This window comes from Danio rerio, chromosome 18 (assembly GCF_052040795.2).
Source record: "Danio rerio strain M-AB ecotype USA chromosome 18, GRCz13ab, whole genome shotgun sequence".
Lineage (NCBI taxonomy): Eukaryota > Metazoa > Chordata > Actinopteri > Cypriniformes > Danionidae > Danio > Danio rerio.
This window is the reverse complement of record NC_141038.1, coordinates 1,641,736-1,668,631: the sequence shown is the minus strand read 5'-3', so window position 1 is coordinate 1,668,631 and position 26,896 is coordinate 1,641,736. Positions and strand designations below refer to the sequence as shown.

At 39.3% G+C, this 26,896-nt stretch overlaps 1 protein-coding gene across 2 annotated transcripts in view; it reads left to right on the top strand.

Annotated features, from left to right (window-relative positions):
- Positions 1-26,896, top strand: part of hcn4 (hyperpolarization activated cyclic nucleotide-gated potassium channel 4) — a 140,975-nt gene that overhangs the window by 86,489 nt on the left and 27,590 nt on the right. For both annotated transcript variants that reach the window (XR_015514528.1, XM_087292790.1), the window contains exon 5: positions 26,124-26,270. Coding sequence is in view for 1 of the 2 variants with exons in the window: in XM_087292790.1 (XP_087148916.1) it covers positions 26,124-26,270 (147 nt within the window). In the remaining variant the exon portion in view is untranslated. The remainder of the gene's footprint in view (positions 1-26,123; positions 26,271-26,896) is intronic.

Here is a 26,896-nt window from a genome sequence, read left to right as displayed (position 1 = left end):
TTTTAAAAAAACGTATATGAATAATATTTCAATAGTTTTTTTTTTTCTGTAAAAATGTTTAGCTTGAAAATGACGACCTCAAAAACAGGGTGATGATAATGACAGAAAAGCTGTGTGTACAGTTTGTAAAACTACTATAGTATGGGATTTAAATATGGGAGGGAGAGCGCTGACAGCTGTGCAAAAATAGTAAATCTAAGGTAAATGATCCATTGATATTAGGGCTGTAACGATACAATGTGTATCACAATATAGTGTTCACGATTCGATGTGTATCACGATATTTGGAATAAAAATTTACAATGAAACTGAAATGCAAATTTTAGTAAAAAAAGTTTTTTAAATTACCAAGTGAACTATTTGTATGTATTTCTTTTGTTTCAACTTCTTTCATTTAAACTGAACCTTCTTAAAGAAAATAAATTAAACAGGCCTGTCTCTGGAAAACAAAACAATTTAAAACTTTTTATAAAATATTATTGAAATGACGGAGGAAATGTAAGTAAAAGTAAAGGTGCAAAAATAATAATAGCTTTCTATTCAAATAAATTTAACAGTAAAAGCTTAAGGCTTTGCTTGGTTACTTGCGTTTTTTTGTGTGTGCAAAAAATAAATAAATCCACATTTCCAGATAGTCAGCAGTTCTATAAGATAATCCTGAACTGATGTGTATCTGTCTGAGGTTTTTATGGATGGCTGTCTTCATGTTGGGCATGATAAGTGACAGACTGGCCATCTTTTCAGCAGACAGGACCGTCGTGGCCCTTTTCAGCAGTTTAAACAGGTTTACTATTTCTTCAGCGTCGCTGATGTCGGCGCTATCAAGTGTATCATGTTGACGTGCATTTTTGTGCACCTCTGTACTCAAAACATTTAATGCTTGTCGCAATCATAACTCTAAAATGCGATATGATTATTTAAATGATGTGCACACTTTCGCACGCGGCTACTAAATGATTTGTGCCACAAACTGAATGTTGTTTACAAATTTATTACCTGTTACTCACAACCTTTGCAAGTTCTGTTCACTGAAGTAGACGCGTTTGTCATTAAGTAATCCACCCTCTGTAGTGTCAGCTCACGTCATGTGGGATTTTGCGGCCGCGAACACATCATTATATGAAGACAGAATAATGTTTTGAGTGAATTGTACCTTATAAATACAGTATGTGACTCTTTCAACACCATTAGGAGGTGTCCATGTCGCTGAGCTAAGTATGTGAATCACTGTGAAGACTTTAAAACTTCGGCTATGTTTGACCCAGTATGCGTGTCAAAAAGCGGACGAGTCTAAAGACTGTTAAAGCGAATCCGGCTTGCAGCTGGAAGTGCATTCGCTGCGTAAAACATATGCTGGAATAGTTGGCGATTCATTCCACTGTGGCGCCCCCTGATAAATAAGGGACTAAGCCGACGGAAAATGAATGAATGAATATATCAGATGTGGATCATGTGTTTTCTTGTGCACTATGCAGAGTTTGATAAGCAGCAGGTGTTTGAAATAAAGTGGTGGGTCTCTGTTTAAATCAGTCATCTGCTTTAAAAGAGTTTGACAAACCCATCCGTCCTCATAATGAGCCTGCGGTCGCGCTGTCTGCCCTGTTTTTGGAGATGCAGAATTGCCAACTAGGTTAACCAGCCATTTTGGCTCAGAGTGCCGGGTCAAACAGTGATCCGCTAATGTGCCGTGCATCCCATGGCAACCAAACCAGCGGCTCCATGCGTGCCAGACGTCCTATAGAGGAACCGTTAACCCACTAAACACAGATTATTATGAGGAGAGCAGGCCGCGTGTCCGTCCGCTAGCTTGACTAATGTGTTCTCTGAGCCGTCGGAAGACTGACAGACGGCAGAGACTCGGTGTGTGTGTGTGTGTGTTTAGTTGTGTGTGTTTAACAGGTAGAGACAGAATGAAACTCACACACACACACACACACCTGGCTGTTGTTGTTATCGTATGAGACAGTAGCCAGCGGGTTCCTCTTAAAAACTAGTTCCTGTCCAGAAAAGACGAGACAGATCCTGACGGAAACCTCACATGCACTTGAACAGCCATGGGATGTTTGCTTTGTGATAGAGTTGAACACACACACACACACATTAGGCCTACACACATTATCGAAAACGTTTTGTTATTGCGATAGTAGATTATATTGCAGAGAGGTATACATATTTTATGTGTCGAGCATTTGTGATACATGCATAGCTTGTTTATGCAGATTTGACCAATCAGATGGAGACTTACTATCTTTAGACCCACCTCCCCAGTAGTGGCTGTTCTGCTATTGGCTGGAATGGCCCAATGGTGAATCTAGTGCTGAAAATAAGAGAGAGAGAGGAAAATGACAGCAACCAATAAAAAACCCAAAATATAGAGGTTTACATGCATTCATAGTGTTTTAAACCTGAATAAGATTCAATTAGATCTCAAAACAATCTAATAATATTATCATATCTATTAATGATGATATCAAATGTATGTAATAATCAAAATAATATGATATGAAATTTAGATTTTTGTATTATCATTACATAAATAAACAATTAGGAATGTAAATATATATATATATATATATGTGTGTGTGTGTGTGTACATTCACCAAACATTTTATTAGGTACACCTTTCTATTACGGGGTTGGCCCCTTTTTTGCCTACAGAACTGCCTTAATCCCTCATGGTAGAGATTCAACAAGATACTTGAGCCCTACTGATGAGCCCAAAGTGAGTCCAGAAAATCTCCCCCAAACCATTACACCACCACCACCAGCCTGAACCGCTGATACAAGGCAGGATGGATCCATGTTGTTGAGGCCAAATTCTGAGCCGAGCATCTGAATGTGTCAGCAGAAATGGAGACTCATCAGAGCAGCAACGTTTCTCCAATCTTCTATTGTCCAGTTTTGGTGAGTCTGTGTGAATTGTAGCCTCAGTTTCCTGTTCTCAGCTGACAGGAGCGGCACCCGGTGTGCTCTTCTGCTGCTGTAGCCCATCCGCCTCAAGGTTGGACGTGTTGTGTGTTCAGAGATGCTCTTCTGCAGAGCTCGGTTGTAACGAGTGCTTATTTGAGTTACTGTTGCCTTTCTATCAGCTGGAACCAGTCTGGCCATTCTCCTCTGACCTCTGGCATCAGCAAGGCATTTGCGCCCACAGAACTGCCGCTCACTGGATATTTCCTCTTTGTCAGAGCATTCTCTGTAAACCCTAGAGATGGTTGTGCGTGAAAATCCCAGTAGATCAGCATTTTCTGAAATACTCAGAGCAGCCCGTCTGGCAGCAACAACCATGCCACGTTCAAAGTCACTTAAATCCCCTTACTTCCCCATTCTGATGCTCGCTTTGAACTGCAGCAGATCGTTTTGATCATTTCTACATGCCTAAATGCATTGAACTGCTGCCATGTGATTGGCTGATTAGAAATTTGCACTAACGAGCAGTTGGACAGGTGTACCTAATAAAGTGGCCGGTGAGTGTGTGTGTTTGTGTATATATATAATAATTTTCAGTAGTATTCAATATTATAATAATTGTTGCTTTTATCTTTCTAAATTTTTTTTTATTTCTGTTCTGTTTTACAGTTTATTACTCGATAATTTACAACACTTCGATCGGTTCTGGTTGGTTTTAAATGTGTTGTATAAATAAATACTGTCCTATGCTGTACTGTACTGTATATCTCATATTTTCCCGGTATCATGCAATGAATAACTCAATTTATTCCTGTTTATTTAACTTGGACTCATGCAGGCTATAGTGAATTGCTTAGGAATATATTGATATTATAAATACATTCAGAAAAGTCTCGGCAGAAAGCTCTTGAACAGCCGCTGTTCTGCGTGAAAGAACAGGAGGCAAATATTTGCTCAGACACTGGATGAAATTATCATGAGAAAGGCCGGTTATAATCTGCCATGAATGGAGGCTTCTTTTGTACTGCGCTCGTGTCTGTCAGCGCTGGCTAATATTAGCTTCAGAAAGAGAAAGCGAGAGGCTGAACTGAAGGAAGAGCCTGTCAGAAATGTGTACTGTATGATTGTGATTAGGGTTTATGGGCTGATCAGTTTCTCTGACTCAAGTAGTGAACAAGAGCCAAAATCAAAGCAACTGTTGACAGTCTACTACTCTCACTAGTTAGGGGAGGGGGGGGAATCCTGTTAGTACATACAGTGTACTAACTAGTTAGTACACTACCTGACAAAAGTCTTGTGATGGATCTCAGTTATAAGAACAACAAATAATATAATATTAATAGTGAATAATAGTGTGTGCATTGTATGCTGCAAATTAAATTTCCCTACAGGGACAAATAAAGTTAACTAACTAGCTAGCTAACTAACTAACTAACTGAATAACTAGCTAGTGTATGAAATAATCAAATTATTTAGCTATAATGTACGTTTAGAAACACGGTCAAATGAATATAAGAAAATGATTAGCTCTGCTGTTGTCTGCTATTATCTCATGTCACCCGTGTAACGTGCCATCATTCAAACTAAATTAAGTAACTATAATAAAGCTTGTCGTTTGATGCCATGTCCCGGGGAGCGTGTACATTATCACCTGGCTGGCTCCCTTCAGTTCATTTCCATATGAACTGCGCCTTCACTGCGGGCGGGATCACGTTCGCTGCAATGAGGCGACAGGAGAATCCAGTCCTGACTTTTATACAGATTACATGAAAGGAGATTATTTGTTTTCGACTTGAAAAGATTAATGCAAAAGTAGACATATCAAGCTTTCTTTAGAAACATCTTACAAGTTTCTTTGTCGAGTATTTGCTGAGTTTCAGTTCATTTTAATGACGTGTTTTTCCTGACACAGTCTACTGTTGCGCGCTCCTCATGCAGGCTACTTGTAATATCAAAGCCTCGTGGGCGTGGCTGCATTAACTCTAATGAGCTCAGACTGAGAAGCTAGACATCGCGTTGGTTTCATACTAATTACTTTATCAAACAATATTTGTTTTCAACATGCATAGCTGCATTTAAAAGTAGACACCAAGCTTTATAAAGATATGTGTCTCATGTCTGGGTGTTTTGTTTTCGCGGAGTTTCAGCGTATTTTACTGACGCGTTTCTAAAAACAGTTCACGGAGAGAGAAAAGACAGAATGCCTACACTGTTTATTATCCTTGTTTCGCAAAAGCACACACATTTGTTTTTGTTGTGAGTGTACACATTTAAAACTAGACACCTAATAGATTCGATTGATGTATTGATCTTATCTGTACAATCAAAACTGAAAGTGTAATACACGGTCTTCGACCCCAGGGGGTTAATGTGTTCCAATGTATAGTAAACCGAGCTCATCAGTGCCCTTAATAGTGCTCGAATTAGTGCACACGACCACTAATGAACAACCCCGGGAGCTAGGGTGTTGATTGAGACGCAGCCCCTGAAAGACTTTGTTTCTCTTTAAGGAGTATTTAAACATTTCGGAAACTTTGCGTGGTCCAAAATAAAGATTGAGAAGACACTTTTTAAAATAGTTTCTCTGTGATTGGTGTGATGTGAGATCTCTGACCGTGTGATTCCTGCCTCAGCTGTGCTGTTAATTAAAGACTGATTTCACAGCACACACACTCCTCTTCCTCTGCGCTCGTGGGACTCACACACTCCGCTCAGGATTATGGGACGACGTGGCTTTCCTGGACAGTGTTCTGCATGTTCTTATTCTTATCTACCTGCTGACAGAGAGAAGCACCGCGACCCAATTCACACACTTCCAGCATTACCGAGAGTGTGAGATTAGGATTATCTTGCTCATAATCGCAGTATGCTGAACGCGGTATCATATATCTCTGCTGGATTTTAAAGGCAGAATTTGTGCGCGTCTGTAATGCTTTTGATGTTATAATTCTTAAATTAAAGCATGAATTCACAGATTATTTGTCAGCTGAGTCTGTTTGACCTGAATGCATTTATATTTGAATAATGTAATGGCACATTTGCATGTCCTCATTGTGAAATTGGTTAATAGTCATGTGACCTGCCGGTAAATCATTCATTCATTCATTTTCTTGTCGGCTTAGTCCCTTTATTAATCCGGGGTCGCCACAGCAGTATGAACCGCCATCTTATCCAGCAAGTTTTTACGCAGCGGATGCCCTTCCAGCTGCAACCCATCTCTGGGAAACATCCACACACACATTCACACACACACTCATACACTACGGACAATTTAGCCTACCCAATTCACCTGTACCGCATGTGTTTGGACTGTGGGGGAAACCGGAGCACCCGGAGGAAACCCACGCGAAGGCAGGGAGAACATGCAAACTCCACACAAAAACGCCAACTGAGCCGAGGTTTGAACCAGCGACCTTCTTACTGTCAGGTGACAGCACTACCTACTGCGCCACTACCTCGCCGCCGGTAAATCAGTCAAAGATTTTAAGTATTTACATGTATATGTATTAATCTTGTATTTCTGATTTGATTATGAAGTGTTTTTAATAAAATGTTTATCATTTACTTGCAATTTAATATCTGAAAATACTTCAGATGTTTAAATTCTCGACTATTCTTTCATTGTTTTGTCTAATAATGCATCACAGTGGTGCCGTGGGTAGCACGATTGCCTCACAGCAAGAAGGTTGCTGATTTAAGTCCTGGCTTGGTCAGTTGGCATTTCTGTGTGGAGTTTGCATGTTCTCACCATGTTGGCGTGGGTTTCTTCCGGGTGCTCCGGTGTCCCTCACATTCCAAAGACATGGGCTATAGGGGAATTGGGTAGGCTAAATTGTTGTAGGCTAAATTCTCCAGCAGGATAGCGCTCCTTCTCATACTTCAGCCTCCACATCAAAGCTCCTGAAAGCAAAGAGTGTTCCAGGATTGGCCAGCCCAGTCACCAGACATGAACATTATTGAGCATGTCTGGGGTAAGATGAAGAAATGGAGTTAAAGATGAATCCAAAGACTCTTGATGAGCTCTGGGAGTCCTGTTGAACACTTTCTTCTTCATTCCAGATGACTTTATTAATCAGTGGTTTGAGTCATGTCAGAGATGTATGGATGCAGTCCTCCAAGCTCATGATGGAGTCAGACACAATATTCATTCTGTCTCCACTGCAGCAGGACTTTATCTTCTATACTGGACATTATTTCTGTTCAGTGATGAGACTTTAGTCTGAGCAGAGTCAGACCGCACTGTCATGATGAAATCATTAATAATTAAGACATGATCATGTGTTATTGTGCTCAAATAAGCAAAATCTAAAGGCCTTTGCCTTTCATATAAGACACTTCTGATACCAAATCATCAACTAGAAGTCCAGTTATTATTTGTTCTTCCTAAAATTTGGCTAGATGACAAGACTTTTGTCAGGTAGTGTGTGTATATATTAGGGGTGTAACGATATTAAAACCAAACCGAAATATCGCGATACACCAACCACGATACGTATCGCAAAACTCTCGTGGCGTACCGCGGTACTCTCACGCCCCCTGCTGCCCATTGTTGAGGTTGACGTCACTTGTCTCTAACTAATTGAACCAATTTAAACACATCTTTATTATCATATTTGATTAAATTGTTTTAGTAATGATGAGGATTTGTTCTAAATATTATGTAAAAACGAGATCAAAGGAAAAAGCGCTCTCTCTCCCGCTCTTCCTGACATGCTTTTTACATTCCCGCGCTGCGTCGCCAAATGATGATAGATCGGTCTCCTGACCAATCAGCTGTCAAAAAGGCGGACCTACAGAAATGACAGGCATCAGCTGTCATGTAGGCGGACCTACATAAATGACCGGCATAGAGGGAGCGGGAGAGAGAGAGAGAGAGAGAGATCTGGAGGCAAACATACAGCCGACTACAACCCTAACATTAGTTTCTGACACAACTGCAATGTATTTTACTGGTGAATATGTCATGAAAAAACACTTTACAAACACATTATATGTATATTTTTCATTAATTTAAACGGAAACCTATCAATCTAAATGAAACCATATAATTAAAAATGAGCGTCTGTGTCTGCACAGAGATCAAGCCTCTCATCGGAGAATGTGGATATTATTGTGTTTTTGAAGAAGATCTTTCACTAGTCTACACTGCAGTTATTTATTTAATTTTAGTTTATTTAGTTAAGATGGCTGCACTAAAGAGAATAGTTTTTTTTCTGACTAGTCTATATTGGAGGTATTTATTTAATTCTAGTTGTTTACTCGGGTAGCCTGACTGTACTAAAAATGTGATGACAAAGTTAATAAAGAAAAAGTTAAGATGTTCTTGTTATTAAGTGAATTGTCCCTTAGCATTGCTGTTAACATGACATCAACCCTAACCCCACAGCAAACAGAAACCGAACCGTACCGAACCGAACCGTGGCTCCAAAACCGTGAACCGAACCGTGCCTTTTGTGTATCGTTACACCCCTAGTATATATATATATATATATATATATATATATATATATATATATATATATATATATATATATATGTGTGTCTTTTTTTTGATAGCTGTAAAAGATATTAAATGTTGGTGGAGTTTTATTCACACAATACATGTTATGTCCCATTTAATTTTTTAAGTTATTTTATTTTCCTTTATGTTCAACAAGCATTAAAACTGATATTTTTAGAGTGCGTCGTAGATGTATGTGAATTGGCCTGGAACCACTGACAGCCACAGGAGACGAGAAACGTCTGATGAGATAAAACCGCTTCATGACTGAGTGACGCTCTGCTGTATTCACACCATAGATGGAGTCTCATCCGGTGCTTATGTTCACAGAGATCCACTCGCACCCTTCTGCACCTCAACGTGTGTCTCTCCTGACCTGCAATACGAATGTGTGATGCTGGAAAAGCACTGTCCGATTTCCCCGGTGGAATGATCACGCGTCTGTCTCTGTCCGAATGTGCCGAGACACGTTTCACACGAACACAATTACAGAGAGAGAGAGAGAGAGAGAAAACGCACCCAGTAAGGAAGTGTTTGGGTATCTCGGGTAATCCTGTTCGCCAGGCTGGCGTAAGAGCATTACGGAGCAGTCATGACATGTTTTATAATTGCTTAAGTTAATGAGAATTAATTCTATCGCATCTAATCTAGTTGACTCACACAAGCTCTTGCGTGTGGAGTCAGGATTAGCCGTGCGATCGCTCGTAGGGGTCGAGCCCGAGGCAAACGCTGCATGTTATCAGCTCAAATCAAAGACTTCTCACCTTCAGATGGCGTGGGAGAAGAGCCTGATAATGGAGAGAAAACACTGCTGAAAACATGAGGGTTTATAATGCAACTCACCCGTTTCACTGTTAGCTGCATGCATTTAAATCTGTTTCAAGTGGGTCAGACTCAGGGCTGCGTGGTATGACCATTTATTACACAGCTGTCTGGAATACTTGATTCTGATTGGTCAGTTGTGATATTCCAATGTGTTTTATTCCCGGTTAACCACTTTTGAATAACGCTCACATCCATATTCTTCCATCCACAATCATATGTATATGTAAATAATGTGCAGGTTAGTGTATACTCCATCAGCTGTTTCTGTCAGCTTTGTGTTTTAGACTGTTTGGCGCCATCTAGTGTCCGAATAATGTGCAGGTTAGTGTATACTCCATCAGCTGTTTCTGTCAGCTTTGTGTTTTAGACTGTTTGGCGCCATCTAGTGTCCGAATAATGTGCAGGTTAGTGTATACTCCATCAGCTATTTCTGTCAGCTTTGTGTTTTAGACTGTTTGGCGCCATCTAGTGTCTGAATAATGTGCAGGTTAGTGTATACTCCCATCAGCTGTTTCTGTCAGCTTTTTGTTTTTGACTGTTTGGTGCCATCTAGTGTCTAAACAATGTGCAGGTTAGTGTATACTCCATCAGCTGTTTCTGTCAGCTTTGTGTTTTTGACTGTTTGGCGCCACTTTGTGTCTGAATAATTAGGGGTGTCAAAATTAATAGTTTCTTCGGTGCACCGCGATGCAGACGCGGACAATTCGGTATCGGTTCAGTAATAATCATAACCGGTTATTATGTACTGACGTCATTTATCTCCTACGCGCTCTGTCGCGAGGGAGGTGAGCTCAAGTATTTACAACACTCAGCCAACTCAGGGCCGGCCCGTGGCATAGGCACCATAGGCAAATGCTAAGGGCGCTGTACATCCAGGGGGCGCCAGAAATGAGCGCGGTTATGTTGGTTTTGTTTTTGATATCCCTGACACACATTCAGTTATAGACGGCAATAACTCAAAAACCTCTTACTCTAAAAAGATCTAAAGTGTGTTTCCTACAAAAAGACAAAGCTGGTTATGTTTCACAGCTGTCTTTCACGCTCGACATTACGAGCACTGCTCCGTTTTAGTCCTCGCAATATGTGTTTAGCCGGGAGAGCTCGCACTGAGAGGAGCTCTCAGTTAGGCACCGTCAGAAAAGTGCTTCTTTTTTTATTTATTTATTTTTTCGTTTTTCTGCTCCGCTCAGCACGAGCTCTCCCTGTTGCGAGGGCTTAAGTGTGTGTGTGCGTGTGCGTGTGCGTGTGTGTGTGTGTGTGTATGTGTGTGTTTGTTTGTTTGTTTGGTGCTGTCTATGTTTGTGTATGTGTTTGAATGAGAGACAGTGTGGTGCTGTGTGTCTGTGTGTTTATACAGCTTGTTATAGCCTCCCCCCTAAAATATAACACTTTATATAGAAAGCATCGTCAATGCACAGTGATGCACCGAGATATCCTATTGAACCGAATTGAAGGCATGATAATCGTAACCGAACCGAACCGTGAGACCAGTATAGATTCACACCTCTATGAATAATGCACAGGTCAGTGTTTACTCTATCAGCTGTTTTAGTTTCTGTCAGCTTTGTGTTTATGACCGTTTAGCGCCATCTAGTGTCTGAATAATGTGCAGGTTAGTGTATACTTCATCAGCTGTGTCTGTCAGCTTTGTATTTTAGACTGTTTGGTGCCATCTAGTGTCTGAATAATGCGCAGGTTAGTGTATACTCCATCAGCTGTTTTTATATCTGTTTTGTTTCGTTTCTGTTCTGCTGTCAGTTGAGGATTGCTTTATTTTGTACAAAACTTTGGAAAGTGGCTCCTCTTTCAGTGCCTTCGTTCTGCCACCATAAACATGCTCTAAAATTTTAGAGACGCTGTGTAAAACAGCCGTGAAACTGACTGAACGATATAAATGAGACGTTAAATGAGATCATTTACATAAGCATAAAGACGTGTCTTTCTCTTTACTGACAGCAGCACTGGGGCTTCATGATCAATGTTCTCCAGCATGACTTTAGATGAAAATGCCCACATCTTCCATAGAAATCTTAATACGGGATCATCATCTGTCTCTTCATTTTCATGTATAAATCCAAGACGTTCAATGCCACTGAGATTTGTGCTTCTTTTGACCAGTTTAACTCAATCCCCTTGTGTGTGTGTATGTGTGTGTTTATAAGCAGCATGTTTTGACATGTCTGGCCAAAACAGCGTGAACAAGAAATGGCGCCACTTCTTCTGCCTGCCCATTCACTCCAAATCTTTAATTAACACTTGGCAATTACATGCGTTTCCTTGGGGGCTGATAAATGACAAATTTAAAGCTGATTATATTCTGCAGTCCTGATGGTCTGACGCCCATTTGAGTCCTTCTTGAAGTGTGTGTGTGTGTGTGTGTGTGTGTGTGTGTGTGTGTGTGTGTGTGTGTGTGTGTGTGTGTGTGTGTGTGTGTGTGTGTGTGTATGTGCTGGGTTTAGGGATTCATGAGGATTTTTTTGCATAGTGACATGGATATGAGTTAGTTGGACTCTGTTATGATGGTTCACGAGGACATGTCTGATGTCTTTGTAATTCAAAATGGTTAAAAATCATACTTGATGTTTGGATTTTGCCACAGGCTTCCTGTGAGGGTTGGATTTAGTTATTTACTATATAAACAAGTTTATAATAGTTTTAGATTTTTCATTAGTTTTAGTTTTTATTTGGCTTTGACTTTTTGTTTTCAAATTCAGTTAGTTATAATGAGTTTTTAGAGGCTGATTTGCTAGTTTTTATTAGTTTGTATGTTTTGAAATGTAGTTTTAAATTAGTTTCAGTGTTAGTTTTTAAGGTTTTTGTTTGTTTCCTTTTGTAAATAAAGATATATGTTAGGTGCAAGATTCAAAAGCATTGAAATAAATATTGTACATTAAAAACTCAACCAAAGATAGGCCACAGATACATGAACACTATCATCTACCACTACCATCTACCTATCCTCAAACTCAAATACAACAGCCCACAAGACAGCAGTCTTAAGTACAATATGTGTGGAAGGCTGCTTCTGTGGTTAAATACACAGTAGGGAATGGAAAGTGATGGGAAGTTCAAAACTTAATATATATTAACAATATTCCTAAGTTTGGACATATCAAAATTATACAGTCAGCAATCATCATTTCAGTCAGTAAAACATCAGCATAACCTGAAAAGTTAATTACAGTTGCAACCCAACTGAAGCATGATTCACTTATTTAACCCCAATACGACTTTCTGTTGCATAAAACTTGCATTTCGCCAGATCCTCTTGGTTTGCCAGCTCTGCAGTTGTTTAAGTTTAGTTCAGCAGGCTGTCATGTACTGTTTATATTCGGTTTACTGAATCACGTATGTGCAGTATTATTGGTTCACCGCTTCTCAGATCTGATCTCAGTGTACTGTTCTAATAACTGAATAACTCAGTATATATTGGTATATTATTTCAAGTCAAACAGGGGTATCAGGCATGTAAAATGTAAGTAGTTTGTGGATAAATGCTTATCATTACTAGAGGCCGTTCATAAATATAAACAACACTGCCATGCTTTTGTATAATGTTATTATTATTAGTAGTAGTAGTATTTATTATATGCATATTTATATTTGTTTTATTAAAAACAAGCTTAGATTTGTCCACCTGTCAGGTTTCAGACCATATGGGGCACAGCATGTGTATTTGGTGATAATTCAGTTTTTTGAGCACATTTTGTTATTATTGTTCATTTATTCGTTTGCTGGGAATTAGAACTGAATCTAGAAATAGTTTTGAAGCAAATCTTTGTGCTTAACAAACAAAATTAATTATGTATAGGTAATGAATGTCTGTGTGTACAGCACGCTTCGTTATCCACGCAAGAGAGAAAGTGAAAGTAAAGTGAAGGCCGATTGGAGGAGGCTCGTTCTTTATCCTCGTGCTGCCGATGCTTTCTTTAACTGTTTTCTCGCTAGTGAAGTCTTCAGTTCTTACACTTAAAAAGTCTACCATGTAAAAAGCAAATGCACCATGGAGTGACTCAACTGACTTTTAAAGGGAATGGGAGATTAGACTCCAGATGGCTCTATTTTGCTATTTCTGCGCAGAATTTTGTTAAAAATCTGCGGATTTATGCAGAATGATTTTGGGAGTATCATAAATAAAACCTTAATATATGAAATACAAAATAATTCCTTTTAAACTTTTATTTAATGTTTACAATGCAAATCCAATTAGATACACTTTATTTGTCTATAAGTCTCTTATGTAATATCTCTACTAAAAGACAGAAAATATTACTTTACAAACTGTATTGCAAATAAATCATATGAACATTTTCATATTAGACGATAATATTACTGAAAATAATAAATAAAACTGAATAAATATAAATGTACACACATTTGCACAAGTAAATAAACAGAATCAATGATGGGCTGGAAATCTGCTGAATTCTGCGCACGCAGATTCCATGTGGGCCTACCGCTAACTAGGGCCAGATGGAATCTGCGGACGTTTTTTGCTATTTCTGTGGAGAATTTGGGTAAAAATCTGCTGATTTCTGTGGACTGATTTTGGGAGTATTATAACTAAAACCTTAATATATGAAATAAAAAGTAATACCTTTTCAACTTTTATTTATTGTTTATAATGTAAATCCAGTAAGATTCACTTTATTTGGTAAACACAGCAAGTCTCTCATTTAATATCTCTACTAAAAGACAGAAAATATTACTGTACAAACTGCATTGTACATAAATCAGATGAACAATTTCACATTAGTCAATAATAATACTTTAGTTAATTAAAAAAACTGATTAGATACAGATTTACACACATTTACTCAAGTAAATTAACATAATTAATGATGGCTAAAAATCTGCGGAATTCTGCACGTGCAGATTCCGTGTGGACCTTCCTCTAACTCTTTAAGAGAATAAGCTCAATCCTGTTAGACCATGTGCTGCGGTGCAGAGTGGATTTATCCATCCATAAAAATAGCAAAAGTGGATTCGGACACGACCTTAATGCTTTTGCTCCCTGTACTTTAGACTTTGTGCCTAGATCAATAAAATAGAGTCACAATATTAGACTAGATATTCTACAAGACACAAGTATTCAACTTAAAGTGACATTTAAAGGCTTAACTAGGGTAATTAGGCAAGTCATTGTATAACAGTGGTCTATTCTGGAGACAATCCAACACTAATATTGCTTAAGGGGGCAAATAATATTGACCTTAAAATGACCTAAAAACTGCTCTTATTCTAGCTTAAATAAAACAAATAAGACTTTCTCCAGAAGAAAAAACATTATAGGAAATACTGTGAAAAATTCCTGAATCTGTTCAACATCATTTGGGAAATATTAAAATAAGAAATCTATTCGTCGAAAAATCTTGACCGTATATAGGGATTAGTGAATGAGCGAAGACGAAAGCCACTTCCTGTAGCTGCAGGAAGCAGAGATGTGTCTCCTCAGACCTGCGTCAGTGTGACCAGTGCTGGCAGATCTCAGAGTTTATTTTATCCCCAGTCAACCCGATGGCTCTAATCTCATTTATTCTGCCGCTGAACTCGACTTTCCTGCTCTGAAACGAGACCCCCGCTGCTGCTTTCATGTGGAGCCATGCGTGGGCTCCTCTGGAGGAACTTTAGGAGGATCTCTGGCTGTTGCAGATGCCATCATTAGCAATACATCTATGGCAGATGCACAACTCTTCAAATGTGTGTACTGGGTTATTAATCTGAAACTAAAAGCACACTGGGTCTCCCTGTGTTGGCATGGGTTTTCCTCCGGGTGCTCCGGTTTCTCCCACAGTCCAAACACATGCAGAATATGAATTGAATATGCTAAGTTGGCTGTTGTGTAGGTGTGTGAATGCAAGAGTGTATGGGTGTTTCCCGGTGTTGTGTTGTGGCTGGAAGAGCATCCGCTTTGTAAAACATATGCTGGATAAGTTGGTGGTTCATTACACTGTGGTGAAAAGAATGAATATAAAGTTGAATAGTTAAGACCGTATCAAAATGTAAAGTGTAAACATTTTTTAAATATATTTTTGTTTGTTTATTTAAAATTAATTTCGCATAACATTAATTTAAATTGTTGTAAAATACATATATATTGATTAAAGTAATTTTACAGGGTGTGCGCAGGGTTTTAAAATGTTTTAAAATGTCTTAAATCTCCAAAGCTATAGTTTAGACCCTCAAAAAGTCTGAAATCTACTGAAATATTGTGATGTAGGCCTTAAATATTTTGAACAGGTTTTAATTTTCCTTTGTTCATGTATAGATACCCAATCAGGGGTGCGTTTCCCAAACAACAACGTAACTTGTGGCTGAACTATCATAGTACGATGTAGAGCTGCACAACTACTAGTAAAAAGATCTCGATTCGACCCCTAGACGACCTTAATCCAGCATTTCTACAATTCTGTCAATCATATTTTCAAGATCAGAAGAGAAGCAATGGTGGCCGCACAAGTCTTCACATTGTTTTACATACGTTGTTCAGCATTGTGGACACCTCCTAATGGTGTTGAAAGAGTCACATGCTGTATTAATAAGATATAATTCACCCTAAAAATGACATTTCTGTCTTTATGTAATGTAGTTTATGACTGCAAAATCACACGTGACGTGAGCTGACCATCAGCTGAGTAAAGTTTACTTTAGTGAACATAGACTGCGTATGACAGGTAATAACGTTGTAAATAATATTCCGTTTGTGGCACAGAGAGATCGTTTGGGAGCCGCGCGGGAAGTGAACCGCTCTCAGCAGGGAAAATGAAACCGAAAGCGCACACAGTGTTGCCAGATGTAGCTGACTGATTCCAGCCCGAAAAGTATCCAAAACCCACCGAAATGCACAAATACCCACCCAGTGCTCTGTTTTCACGGAAATCAAGTCAGTGACAGATTTTAAGCAGAAAATTACAGATTGGCACAATAATTCAACATCAGCCTTAATGACCAGGACACATCTAAAGTCTGTTCAAATCCACCATTCCTAGTCAAAATTTAGCATTTTAACCAACAGTACAGCTACACAAATCCTATTTATGTTTACCACATGTTTGAGAATGACAGTAATAGCCCACTCATATTAACCTTTGTTTTACATCTACAGAATCATGAGAAAATCCTGATCTTTATTTTCGGCAAAGAAAAAAAATAGAGATTCTCATTTTAGGCAGAATTGTGCAGCTCTAGTACGATGCATCATTTGGGAAAAGAACGATTTAGTCACGAGTGTTTCCCAAAACCTGTAGTTTCTGTGTCGCAGATCCATCGCTTGAACCACGTTAGTTATAACGTGAAACGCCCATAGTGATGCTCTAAATGGGGTGGAGGAACAACTTCTTTAGAAAAGAACTCCATCATTTCTTTGCGCAAATTATATTGTTTAACATGCACACACACTAAAAAATCCAAGACTAGTTTTGATAAAAACATGCACTCGCTTTCCAGATTAATTGTGTAAATATATGTATATGGCACATATAGGCCCTGTGTTTCCTCTACAAATATTATTGAGAAATGTACATATTCTATCCTAAATTAACATACAATCACTTACAAAAGCTCACACCTGTTCTAATATCATATACAAATCATACAAATTTAATATTAAGAAATGAAATTTGATATTTATTATTTATTAGGAAATGTAAAAAATCCTACTTTAACAATAACAATATTACTACTAATAATAATGATGATTATTATTATTGTTACGAAAGATATATATATATATATATATATCTATATATATATATATATATATATATATATATATATATATATATATATATATATATATATATATATGTATATATATATATATATATATATATATATATGTGTGTATATATATATATATATATATATATATGTGTGTGTGTGTGTGTGCGTGTGTGTGTGTATATTTATATATATATATATATATATATATATATATATATATTTTTTTTTTTTTTTAATTTATTTATATATATATATATATATATATATATATATATATATATATATATATATATATATATATATATATATATATATATATATATATTGGTGAAACCTGCAGAAATCGTGTTTTAATACCATGATGTCTTTTCAGTAAGTGATTGTAATACGCAATACATACTTGTAATAAATGCAATGGAAAGGAGTATAATAGCATCTCAGTTCTAACCTAAAATAACACTGGTGTTTTATTTTATCAGGATATTTATTGTGGTTCACTGAGAACTAAATTAAGCTCAGCAACCTTTGTGAGACCTTTATGAGTCCTGCCTGCAGCCCAGGGCTTTATTCTGCATTTTAAATGGCTCATAATAATAATAATAATAATAAAAAAAGCAAAAACAGCAGGATTTAGTGTCTGATGTACTGTGCCATGTTCCCAGACCATTTATTGAAATTAAGCAGCTTTAAGATCAGCTTGTTCAGGACAAAAATAGACGAATGAAACTCCATCGAGGTGTATTGTGGATGTGGGTTAGTGTTTTTCCGCTGGCTTTTAGAAGCAGTTTACCTGGAACAGAAGAGAGTTTTGGAGGAGGACGCAGATATTTGCTTTCATGCGCTGGACTCAATAGAGAGCAGTCACAGTCTGTCATGCAGATTCATCATGTCTCCTTCATTCCCTTCACACCTGCTCAAATCTAAAGTTTATTCATCACATACATATGCAGTGCCATGTGCAGGGAAATGCTTATACAACCACACGTGATGTCCAAAAACAAAATAATATCAATAAGAATCTAAATGATGCAATATAAAAGTGAAAACATTGGAAATGTTAGATATGTAGAAGTTATAGCTATAGAAAACAAGTCAATAAATATTAAATGTTTGAACATTTAGATGTGGAGATTTATAGCTATAGAATATAGTACAACGGTGGCTCAGTGGTTAGAACTGTGGCCTCACTGCAGGAAGGTCTCTGGTTCGAATCCCGGCTCTGCCAGTTGTCATTTCTGCGTGGAGTTTGCATGTTCACGTTGCATGTTAAAATAAATTATATGGGGTGGTGTGATGCTGATCCTTTTTGCACTACCAGCTGACCTCTTACCCTTGTGTGTACGGCTTTTCCCCTGTTACCCATTTCCCCAGTGGCTTGGAGTTGACCCATACCTGTCAACCCTCCCGTTTTTCCCGGAATTCTCCTGTATTTTACAGTTCTGTACCGCAATGATCCCGTAAAGGTATTTTCCCGTATTTCTCCCGTATTTTCAGTCTTTCTCTGAAGGGTGGCAAATAAACATTAAAGAGTCGAGCCTCCCTATACGCAACCCATACCGCCGAACCACTAGGGGCCGCCCCTTGCTCTTAAATGTGAGTCTGTTCTGTGCTTTCGCTTTGTTTAGGCACGAAAACACTTTGAAATAAACATAAAAACGGTGCAATTCCCTTCCTTTATATTACAAGTGTCATCTCCCGATCAAATGCAATGAGATTTTATTTTATTTCATTATAATAGCTATTAATTTTAATAAGCTGAACTGTTTGCTAATTTATTTGCTGCTAATGTATATTTATTTTTTCTTTTGTAAATAATAATAATAGTAATACAAATTATTACTGATCATTTAACTGTTTATTTACAGTGAAACAGCTCCAAATGAGCATTTTTAGTAATTTGGGGATTTTTTAAAGGGGGGGTCGGGGGAATCCCTTATTATGGTGGGCACATCCCTTATTTTCACATCCCAATGTTGACAGGTATGAGTTGACCGTGACGACAGTCTGGTGAATAATGGCTCCAGAAAATAGGTAAAACAAAGGCTAAAAAAGTAAATAAATAAGTAAACAACAAGGTGAGAATGGGGTAAGATCTGAAAACATGGTAACAATCAGGCAAGGGCTTTTCTTTTTTTGGATTGCTTTTTAAAACAATATTGGTTGGGTTTAGGGAAGGTAGTGGGTGATGATCGATCAGTCGGTAGATCGGTCAGTCAGTCGACAGCGGCCTCTGGTGGATTTCCAGGAGAATAGCAGGCATGAATGGCACTTGAGAGAGAAATTTAAGGTCTTAAAAGGAGTAAACAGCGGCCTCTGGTGGATTTACGTGAGAACTGCAGGCATGAATGGCGCTCGTGAGAAAAATTTGAGATCTGAAAAAGCTTACACAGCGGCTTCTGGTTAACAAAAACTGTTAAAGGTTCAGGACACCCCGGAGAACTTTTTTATTTTATTTTAACAGATTTGTGTGTGTTGAGCATCAGTTAAGACAATGTGAGCACCTGTCAGCTTTAATTGTGGGGAAAACTGGATAATTTTGAGCTTTTGTCTGCTAATTTCAGCTTCCGGGTTTAAAATGAGTTTTGGGGCGAATCAAAATCGGCGACGTAGCGCAGAACTGCAAGTGCAATGATGACGCGTCGGTTTCTCATTATTATTCATAGCGGCATTTTCTTATCCTATGAGAAGAGCCGGCTGCTTAATTATTCATGAGAGCACGTGCATTCCGAAGGCAGACCTGCCAGTTTCAAGCAAGCTGAGAGACCCGGACCCACGGCACGCAGTAGCCGTTCATGAAGGCTCGTATGCGTTTGTTTCCATGATCCACGGGGTTTGTTGCATGTTTTTTCCCTGCGATCTTGTCAGGGCCGATCATACAGCAAAGCTGTGTGTACTGCAAGCATTTTTGCCGGGAGAGCAGCACGAGAATTAGAGAATGGCGGAAGTTGACTTTCATTAGGAGTTCGTTCACAGTCAGTCACATGGCCGTGCTGCTGTGTTTGCCTAAATCCTCTATATTACCAGCAGGGCTAACGGTTAAAATAGACGGGTCAGGAGACCTGCTGCACTGAGTCTGCATTCAGATCTATAATAGACCCGGGGATCGAGAGAGAATCCTCATTTATAGTGTTTACATGAACACACTTATCTTTATAATGATATAAATAGTGGTTATGTGTTTATGAAATTATGAATAACAAATGTAGCAGGGCATTAAATCACTATTTATTTAACGTTGTAAACTATAAACTCATGCGTCTCCTCAAGGGTTTGTGTCTCATTTTGTGAGCTAACTGACAACAACAGTTGTTCGCTCCCCTTCTCCCCTGCTGGCCACGCCCACTCCTGCCCTGTGCTCGCGGAGCTCCGCCCAATAATCATGCATCTTCTGAACAAATTCGGAAGTAGACTTTAACCGAAAGTGGGGGTGTCATGGCCCTTTAAAAAAAAAAAAAAAAGCGTAGCTCCTAAGACAAATTTCACTATCTCCAGAAATGTATATAGGGGCACATATTCATAATGAGCCTGAATTGTTGTTCATATGTTGGTTCATAGTCTGCTGCTTTACTTCAGCTCAGTGATCAGTGTCTGCATGTGGTGGTCTGCAGTGGTTCTGCTCTTCAGAAGCGGTGCACAGGCTGTGATTAATCCAGGGTTTGGCTGAAATCAGAGAGAGGAAGAGCGGCAGAAGGAGAAATCAATGTTCAGAAATTATAATTAAGCGTCTGACATCTCTTTTGGGATATAAATTATTCATGTTTATTTGGAAAGAACATTTGCATGTGGTTTTGGGGCGACAGAGAGACCAGGAGAGCAGAACCTACGTGTGTATGTGTGTGTGTGTGTGTGTGTGTGTGTGTGTGTGTGTGTGTGTGTGTGTGAGTGAGGGAGAGAAAGAGAGTGTGTGTGTGCATCCCTTGTACATTTGTGTGTGTGAGAGAATATCTGTGTGTGTGTGTTTGTGTGTGTGTGTGTGTGTGTCTCGCAGAAGCTGAATTGATTTGTGAATTGACTGTAACTGACAGCTGATGTTTGCTTCCCTCAGGAAGAGCAGTTTTACCTGAGCGCCATCGTCATGTAAGTAAATCACTGAGCTGATGGAGAGACGGCCCGGTGTGTTTGTGTTTGTGTGTGTGTGTGTGTGTGTGTGTGTGTGTGTGTGTGTGTGTGAGTTGGGTGTGTGTGTGTGTGTGTGTGAGTGTGAGTTGGGTGTGTGTGTGCAACATCATGTAGTGTTATGAGTGTGTGTGTGTCTCTCTCTGTGTAACGTGGATCAGATGCTACATCACTTCCTGAAACGGAAGTTCAATTTCTAGGGCTATTGAGGAAAAGTGACAGCAGGTGAAGGAGAAATACTACAGTTCATGTTTATATACAGATTATTCCCTAATTCATTTTCCTTCAGCTTAATCCCTTTATTCATCAGGGGTCGCCACAGCGGAATGAACTGCCAATTGTCCAGCATATGTTTTACGCAGCGGATTCAGTTGCTAGCCAGTATTAGGAAACACCCATACACACTCAGACACACACACACACACTACGGCCAATTTAGTTCATCAATTCATCTATAGCGCATGTGTTTGGACTGTTGGGGAAACCGGAGCACCCGGAGGAAACCCACGCCAACATGAGGAGAACATGCAAACTCTAAACCAATTGATGATAATTTCAATGTTAATAGTATTATAATGATTATAAGAGTTTACATTTGAGTGTGTGTGCATATACAATCACTGGCCACTTTATAAGGTACGCCTGTCCACTTGCAAATTTCTAATCAGCCAATCACATGGCAGCAACTCACTGCATAGGCATGTAGACATGATCAAGACGATCTGCTGCAGGTCAAACTGAGCATCAGAATGGGGAAGAAAGGGAATTTAAGTGACTTTAATCGTGGCATGGTTGTTGCTGGAAGACGGGCTGCTCTGAGTATTTCAGAAACTGCTGATCTACTGGGATTTTCACGCACAACCATCTCTAGAGTTTACAGCGAACGCTCCGACACAGAGGAAATATCCAGTGAGCGGCAGTTCTGTGTGCGCAAATGCCTTGCTGATGGTCAGAGGAGAATGGCCAGACTGGTTCCAGCTGATAGAAAGGGAACGGTTGCCTGCTCTGATGAGTCTCCATTTCTGCTGACACATTCGGATGCTCGGCTCACAATTTGGCCTCAACAACATGACAGCATGGATCATCCTGCCTTGTATCAGCGGTTCGGGCTGGTGGTGGTGGTGTAATGGTGTGGGGGAGATTTTCTTTGGGTCCATTAGTACCAATTGAGCATCAACGCCACAGCCTACCTGAGTATTGCTGCTGACCATGTCCATCCCTTTATGAGCACAGTGTCTCCATCTTCTGATGGCTACTTCCAGCAGGATAACGCAGCATGTCATAAAGCTCAATCATCTCAGACTGGTTTCTTGAACATGACGATGAGTTCACTGTACTCAAATGGCCTCCACAGTCACCAGAGCTCAATCCAATAGAGCAGCTTTGGGATGCTGTGGAACGGGAGATTGGCATCATGGATGTGCAGCCGACAAATCTGCAGCAACTGTGTGATGCTATCATGACAATATGGAGCAAAATCTCTGAGGAATATTTCCAGTAGCTTGTTGAATCTCTGCCATGAAGGATTAAGGCAGTTCTGATGGTAAGGTGATCCTGTACTAGGAAGGTGTACCTAATAAAGTGGCCGGTGAGTGTATTTGTGTGTATGTGTGCTGATTAAGAGTCCACACACACTCAGGGAGGTCAGTGTGTGTGTGTGTGTGTGTGTGTGTGTGTGTGTGTGTGTGTGTGTGTGTGTGTGTGTGTGTTTGTGTGTGTGTGGTTTGTAGGTAAGCCGTCACAGTCGATAGAACAGCTTCATTGGGATGCACACATGAATGTGGAAGGCTGGTGTGTGTTTTATTCAGGTGGAGAGAGAGAATGTGTGTGTGTGTGTGTGTGTGTGTGTGTGTGTGTGTGTGTGTGTGTGTGTGTGTGTGTGTGTGTGTGTGTGAGGGGTTTCTTCATTGAGTTTAAAGAGTGAAGATTCAGCAGACAGACAGAATCACTGACGAAAAGACCATGCTCAAGATGATCCATTTGAAGAATATTTGTCTTTTCTATATTCTATATAGGGGCGTCACGGTGGCTCAGTGGTTAGCTCTGTGGCCTCACAGCAAGAAGGTCGCTGGTTCAAGTCCCGGCTGGGTCAGTTGTCATATCTGTGTGGAGTTTGCATGTTCTCCCCGTGTGGGCGTGGGTTTCCTCCAGGTTTCCCCCCTCAATGCAGATTTTCAAAGTTGTGATGTTCTTTCTGAGTCACCCTGTACATTTCCAACATTTGTCAAAATATCTTCTTTTGTGTTCAACAGAAGAAAGAAAGTCATAAAGGTTTGAAACAAGAGTCAGTGAATGATGGGAAAATCTTTATTTTTAAATGACTTATCTCTTTAACTCGCCATTTACACAGTTATTCAAACACATTTATTCAACACAAATGAGAATGTGATAGAAATGTGCTGTCTGCTGGACTCAGCGCTGCTCTTTCTCTGTTGGATTATAAGTGTGCATATTAAACAGCCTGTGTATGAGCCACTAATTGACATTCAGCACAGGTGTGTGTGTGTGTGTGTGTGTGTGTGTGTGTGTGTGTGTGTGTGTGTGTGTGTGTGTGTGTGTGTGTGTGAAGGTCAGTGTAGATCTCAGCACTGTTGCTCTGTATTCAGCAAACCTTTGATCTTCTGCTTTGTCCTGTGTGAACCGTCCTGACAGTGTGTGCACTCATACACACACGCACACACACACACACACACATATCTCGGGTCTTGTATAAACAATGTCATCTATGCAAAACTGACACAAAATAAAAGTCTAGCATTTATGTATATGTTTTTATATTATCAATGATGCATACATGATTACAAACATGCAGCTATCAAGGTTATAACCCTAACGAAAAAACGAAAACCAAAATGGAAAATAATTGTCGTTAACTGAAATAAAAATAATAACGAGAGTTTTTTTAAAAACTAGAAGCTGTATTGTGTACATACAAAACTAACTGAAACTGACTAAAATTATAGCAAAAACCTCCTTCGTTTTCGTCTTTGTGAATGTATTTAATACATAATCTTACTGGAAGCCGTTTAGAAGTAAATCTGATTCGCTGCAGCTGTTTGACTCCTCAGAGTCTGTAGTTCTGCTGCCATTGGCCAGATTGAGCCGGTTGTCCTCCAGTCATCCTCGCTGTTGCTCTCTCGAAAACAACGAGTGGACATGATAGCAGCACGGTGACCATTAAATACAGACACTTAAAACTATTACTTTAACACATTTGCACCCAATAATGGGTTTTATTTCTGTATCGCGATCGCCGATGTATCTTTTTAACCGGATCTTCTAAGTGAACCGGTTGAACTAGTTCACCAAAATGAACTGAATCATTTGAAACGATTTGCATCTCCAGTAAGAACTCATCCACAAACTACTTACTCTTTAACAAGCCTAATACCCCCTCTGACTCGAAATAATCCAATATACACTCTCATTCAGTTAATCATTCATTCATTCATTTTCTTGTCGGCTTAGTCCCTTTATTAATCTGGGGTCACCACAGCGGAATGAACCGCCAACTTATCCAGCAAGTTTTTACGCAGCGGATCCCCTTCCAGCTGCAACCTATCTCTGGGAAACATCCACACACACACACATTCACACACACACACTCATCCACTACGGACAATTTAGCCTACCCAATTCACCTGTACTGCATGTGTTTGGACTGTGGGGGAAACCGGAGCACCCGGAGGAAACCCACGCGAAGGCAGAGAGAACATGCAAACTCCACACAGAAACACCAACTGAGCCGAGGTTCGACAGCTGCACCACTGCCTCGCCTCTTATTCAGTAATTAGAACAGTAACATTACACTAAGATCAAATTTGAGAAGCGGTTAACTGGTAATACAGCGCATGCGTGATTCAGTGAACCAAACACAAACAGCACATGACTGCTGTGACTGAACTAAACTTGAACAACAGCTGGTCTTGAAGGAGAGCATCTGATGAAAAACTTAAGTTTATTTTATTACAGACAATCATAATGGAATTTAAATAAGTGAATCATGCTTCAGTTGGGTTGCAAAACTTTACTGTAAGACATTTTTCAGATCATGGTGATGTCTTAACTGACTGAAATTACTATTGCTGACTACATAATGTTGAGTCCAAACATCCACGTTAAAGATCTGAACTTCCCATCACTACTGTGTATCTAACCTCAGAGCAGCCTTGCACACGTATTGTACTTAAGGCTGCTATCTTGTGGGCTGTTGTATTTGAGGATGGGTAGATGGTATTGGTAGATGATGGTGTTCATGTGTCCTCTGAATACATGTTTAAAAAAATGTATGGCTGAGTTTTTACTATACAATATTTATCCTGTTGATTTTGAATCTTGCACCTAACAAATATCCTCATTTATAAAAAATAAAACTAATAATGAAACTAATAAAAACTAAACTAAATAATTTCAAAATATACAAACTAATAAAAACTAGTAATGTGTGTGTGTGTGTGTGTATAAATACACACATAAACACAAAAAAATACTAATACATGAATGTATATACTATAAAATATATATGCATATTTAATTCATTCTTTTGTTTTTGGTCCCTTTATTAATCAGGAGTCGCCACAGTGGAATGAACCGCCAACTATACCAATATATGTTTTACACAGCGGATGCCCTTCCAGCTGCAACCCAACACTGGGAAACACCCATACACACTCATTCACTCATACACTACGGCCAATTTAGTTCATCAATTCCCCTATAGCGCATGTGTTTGGACTGTGGGGGAAACCAGAGCACACTGGGAGAACATGCAAACTCCACACAGAAACACCAACTGACCCAGCCCGGACTCAAACCAGCAACCTTCTTGCTTTGAGGTGCCAGTGCTAACCCCTGAGCCACCGTGTCTCCCCCTGTCAAATAAACATGCATTAAATTCAGTGGGATATTCAGAGTTGCTCAGTGTTACATCAGAAATAAAGCAGGCATATTTCGCATGTTCTTGTTAATGTGTTAAACAGTGATAGTCACAATAATAACCACCTCTCTCTCTCTCTCTCTCTCTCTCTCTCTCTCTCTCTGTGTGTGTGTGCAGTATAAGCAGGTGGAGCAGTACATGTCCTTCCATAAGCTGCCAGCAGACATGAGACAGCGGATCCACGATTACTACGAGCACAGATACCAGGGCAAGATGTTTGATGAAGAGAGCATTCTGGGAGAACTCAATGAGCCACTGAGAGAGGTGAGGGCACACTGATGAATGCTGGGAAAACTGCATTAACACACACACACACACACACACACAAACACTCCATACCAGTGGTTCTCAAACTGTGGTACGTGTACCACTAGCGGTACGCAGGCTTCCTTCTAGTGGTACGCAGAGGAATGAAATATGTCAAGTACATGCTGCACACATTTCACAATTGATCAAAAATGATGTATATAATGTGCCATATATGACATATAGCCTATATTTCTGATGTAATCTGCCACAGTTGCCACAGAAGCTGAACAAAGAGTTCAACCACATCTCAGCAGAAATACTGTGTTTCTTGAATTGAAATAAATATGTGAATCTTCAGTCTGCAGCGTCAGTGTTGTGCGGTGCTTCATCAGTTTATAGCAGGCCTATGTGTGTACATTCTCCCTATATCTCAAACTAATCATGAAGAATGTTGTGGGTTTGTCACTATTTTGGTTTGTCAATGGAAATGATCCCTTACATAACAATGTCTGCCCGAAAATCAAGCACATGCTATTTCCTAAAATTAGTTTTTTTTAACTGTCTGCAGTAGTGTCTGATCACTGAGGACTGTGTTGGTCAAACCAAAACTAACAGCATTTTCACAAATATGTGTGTATGTT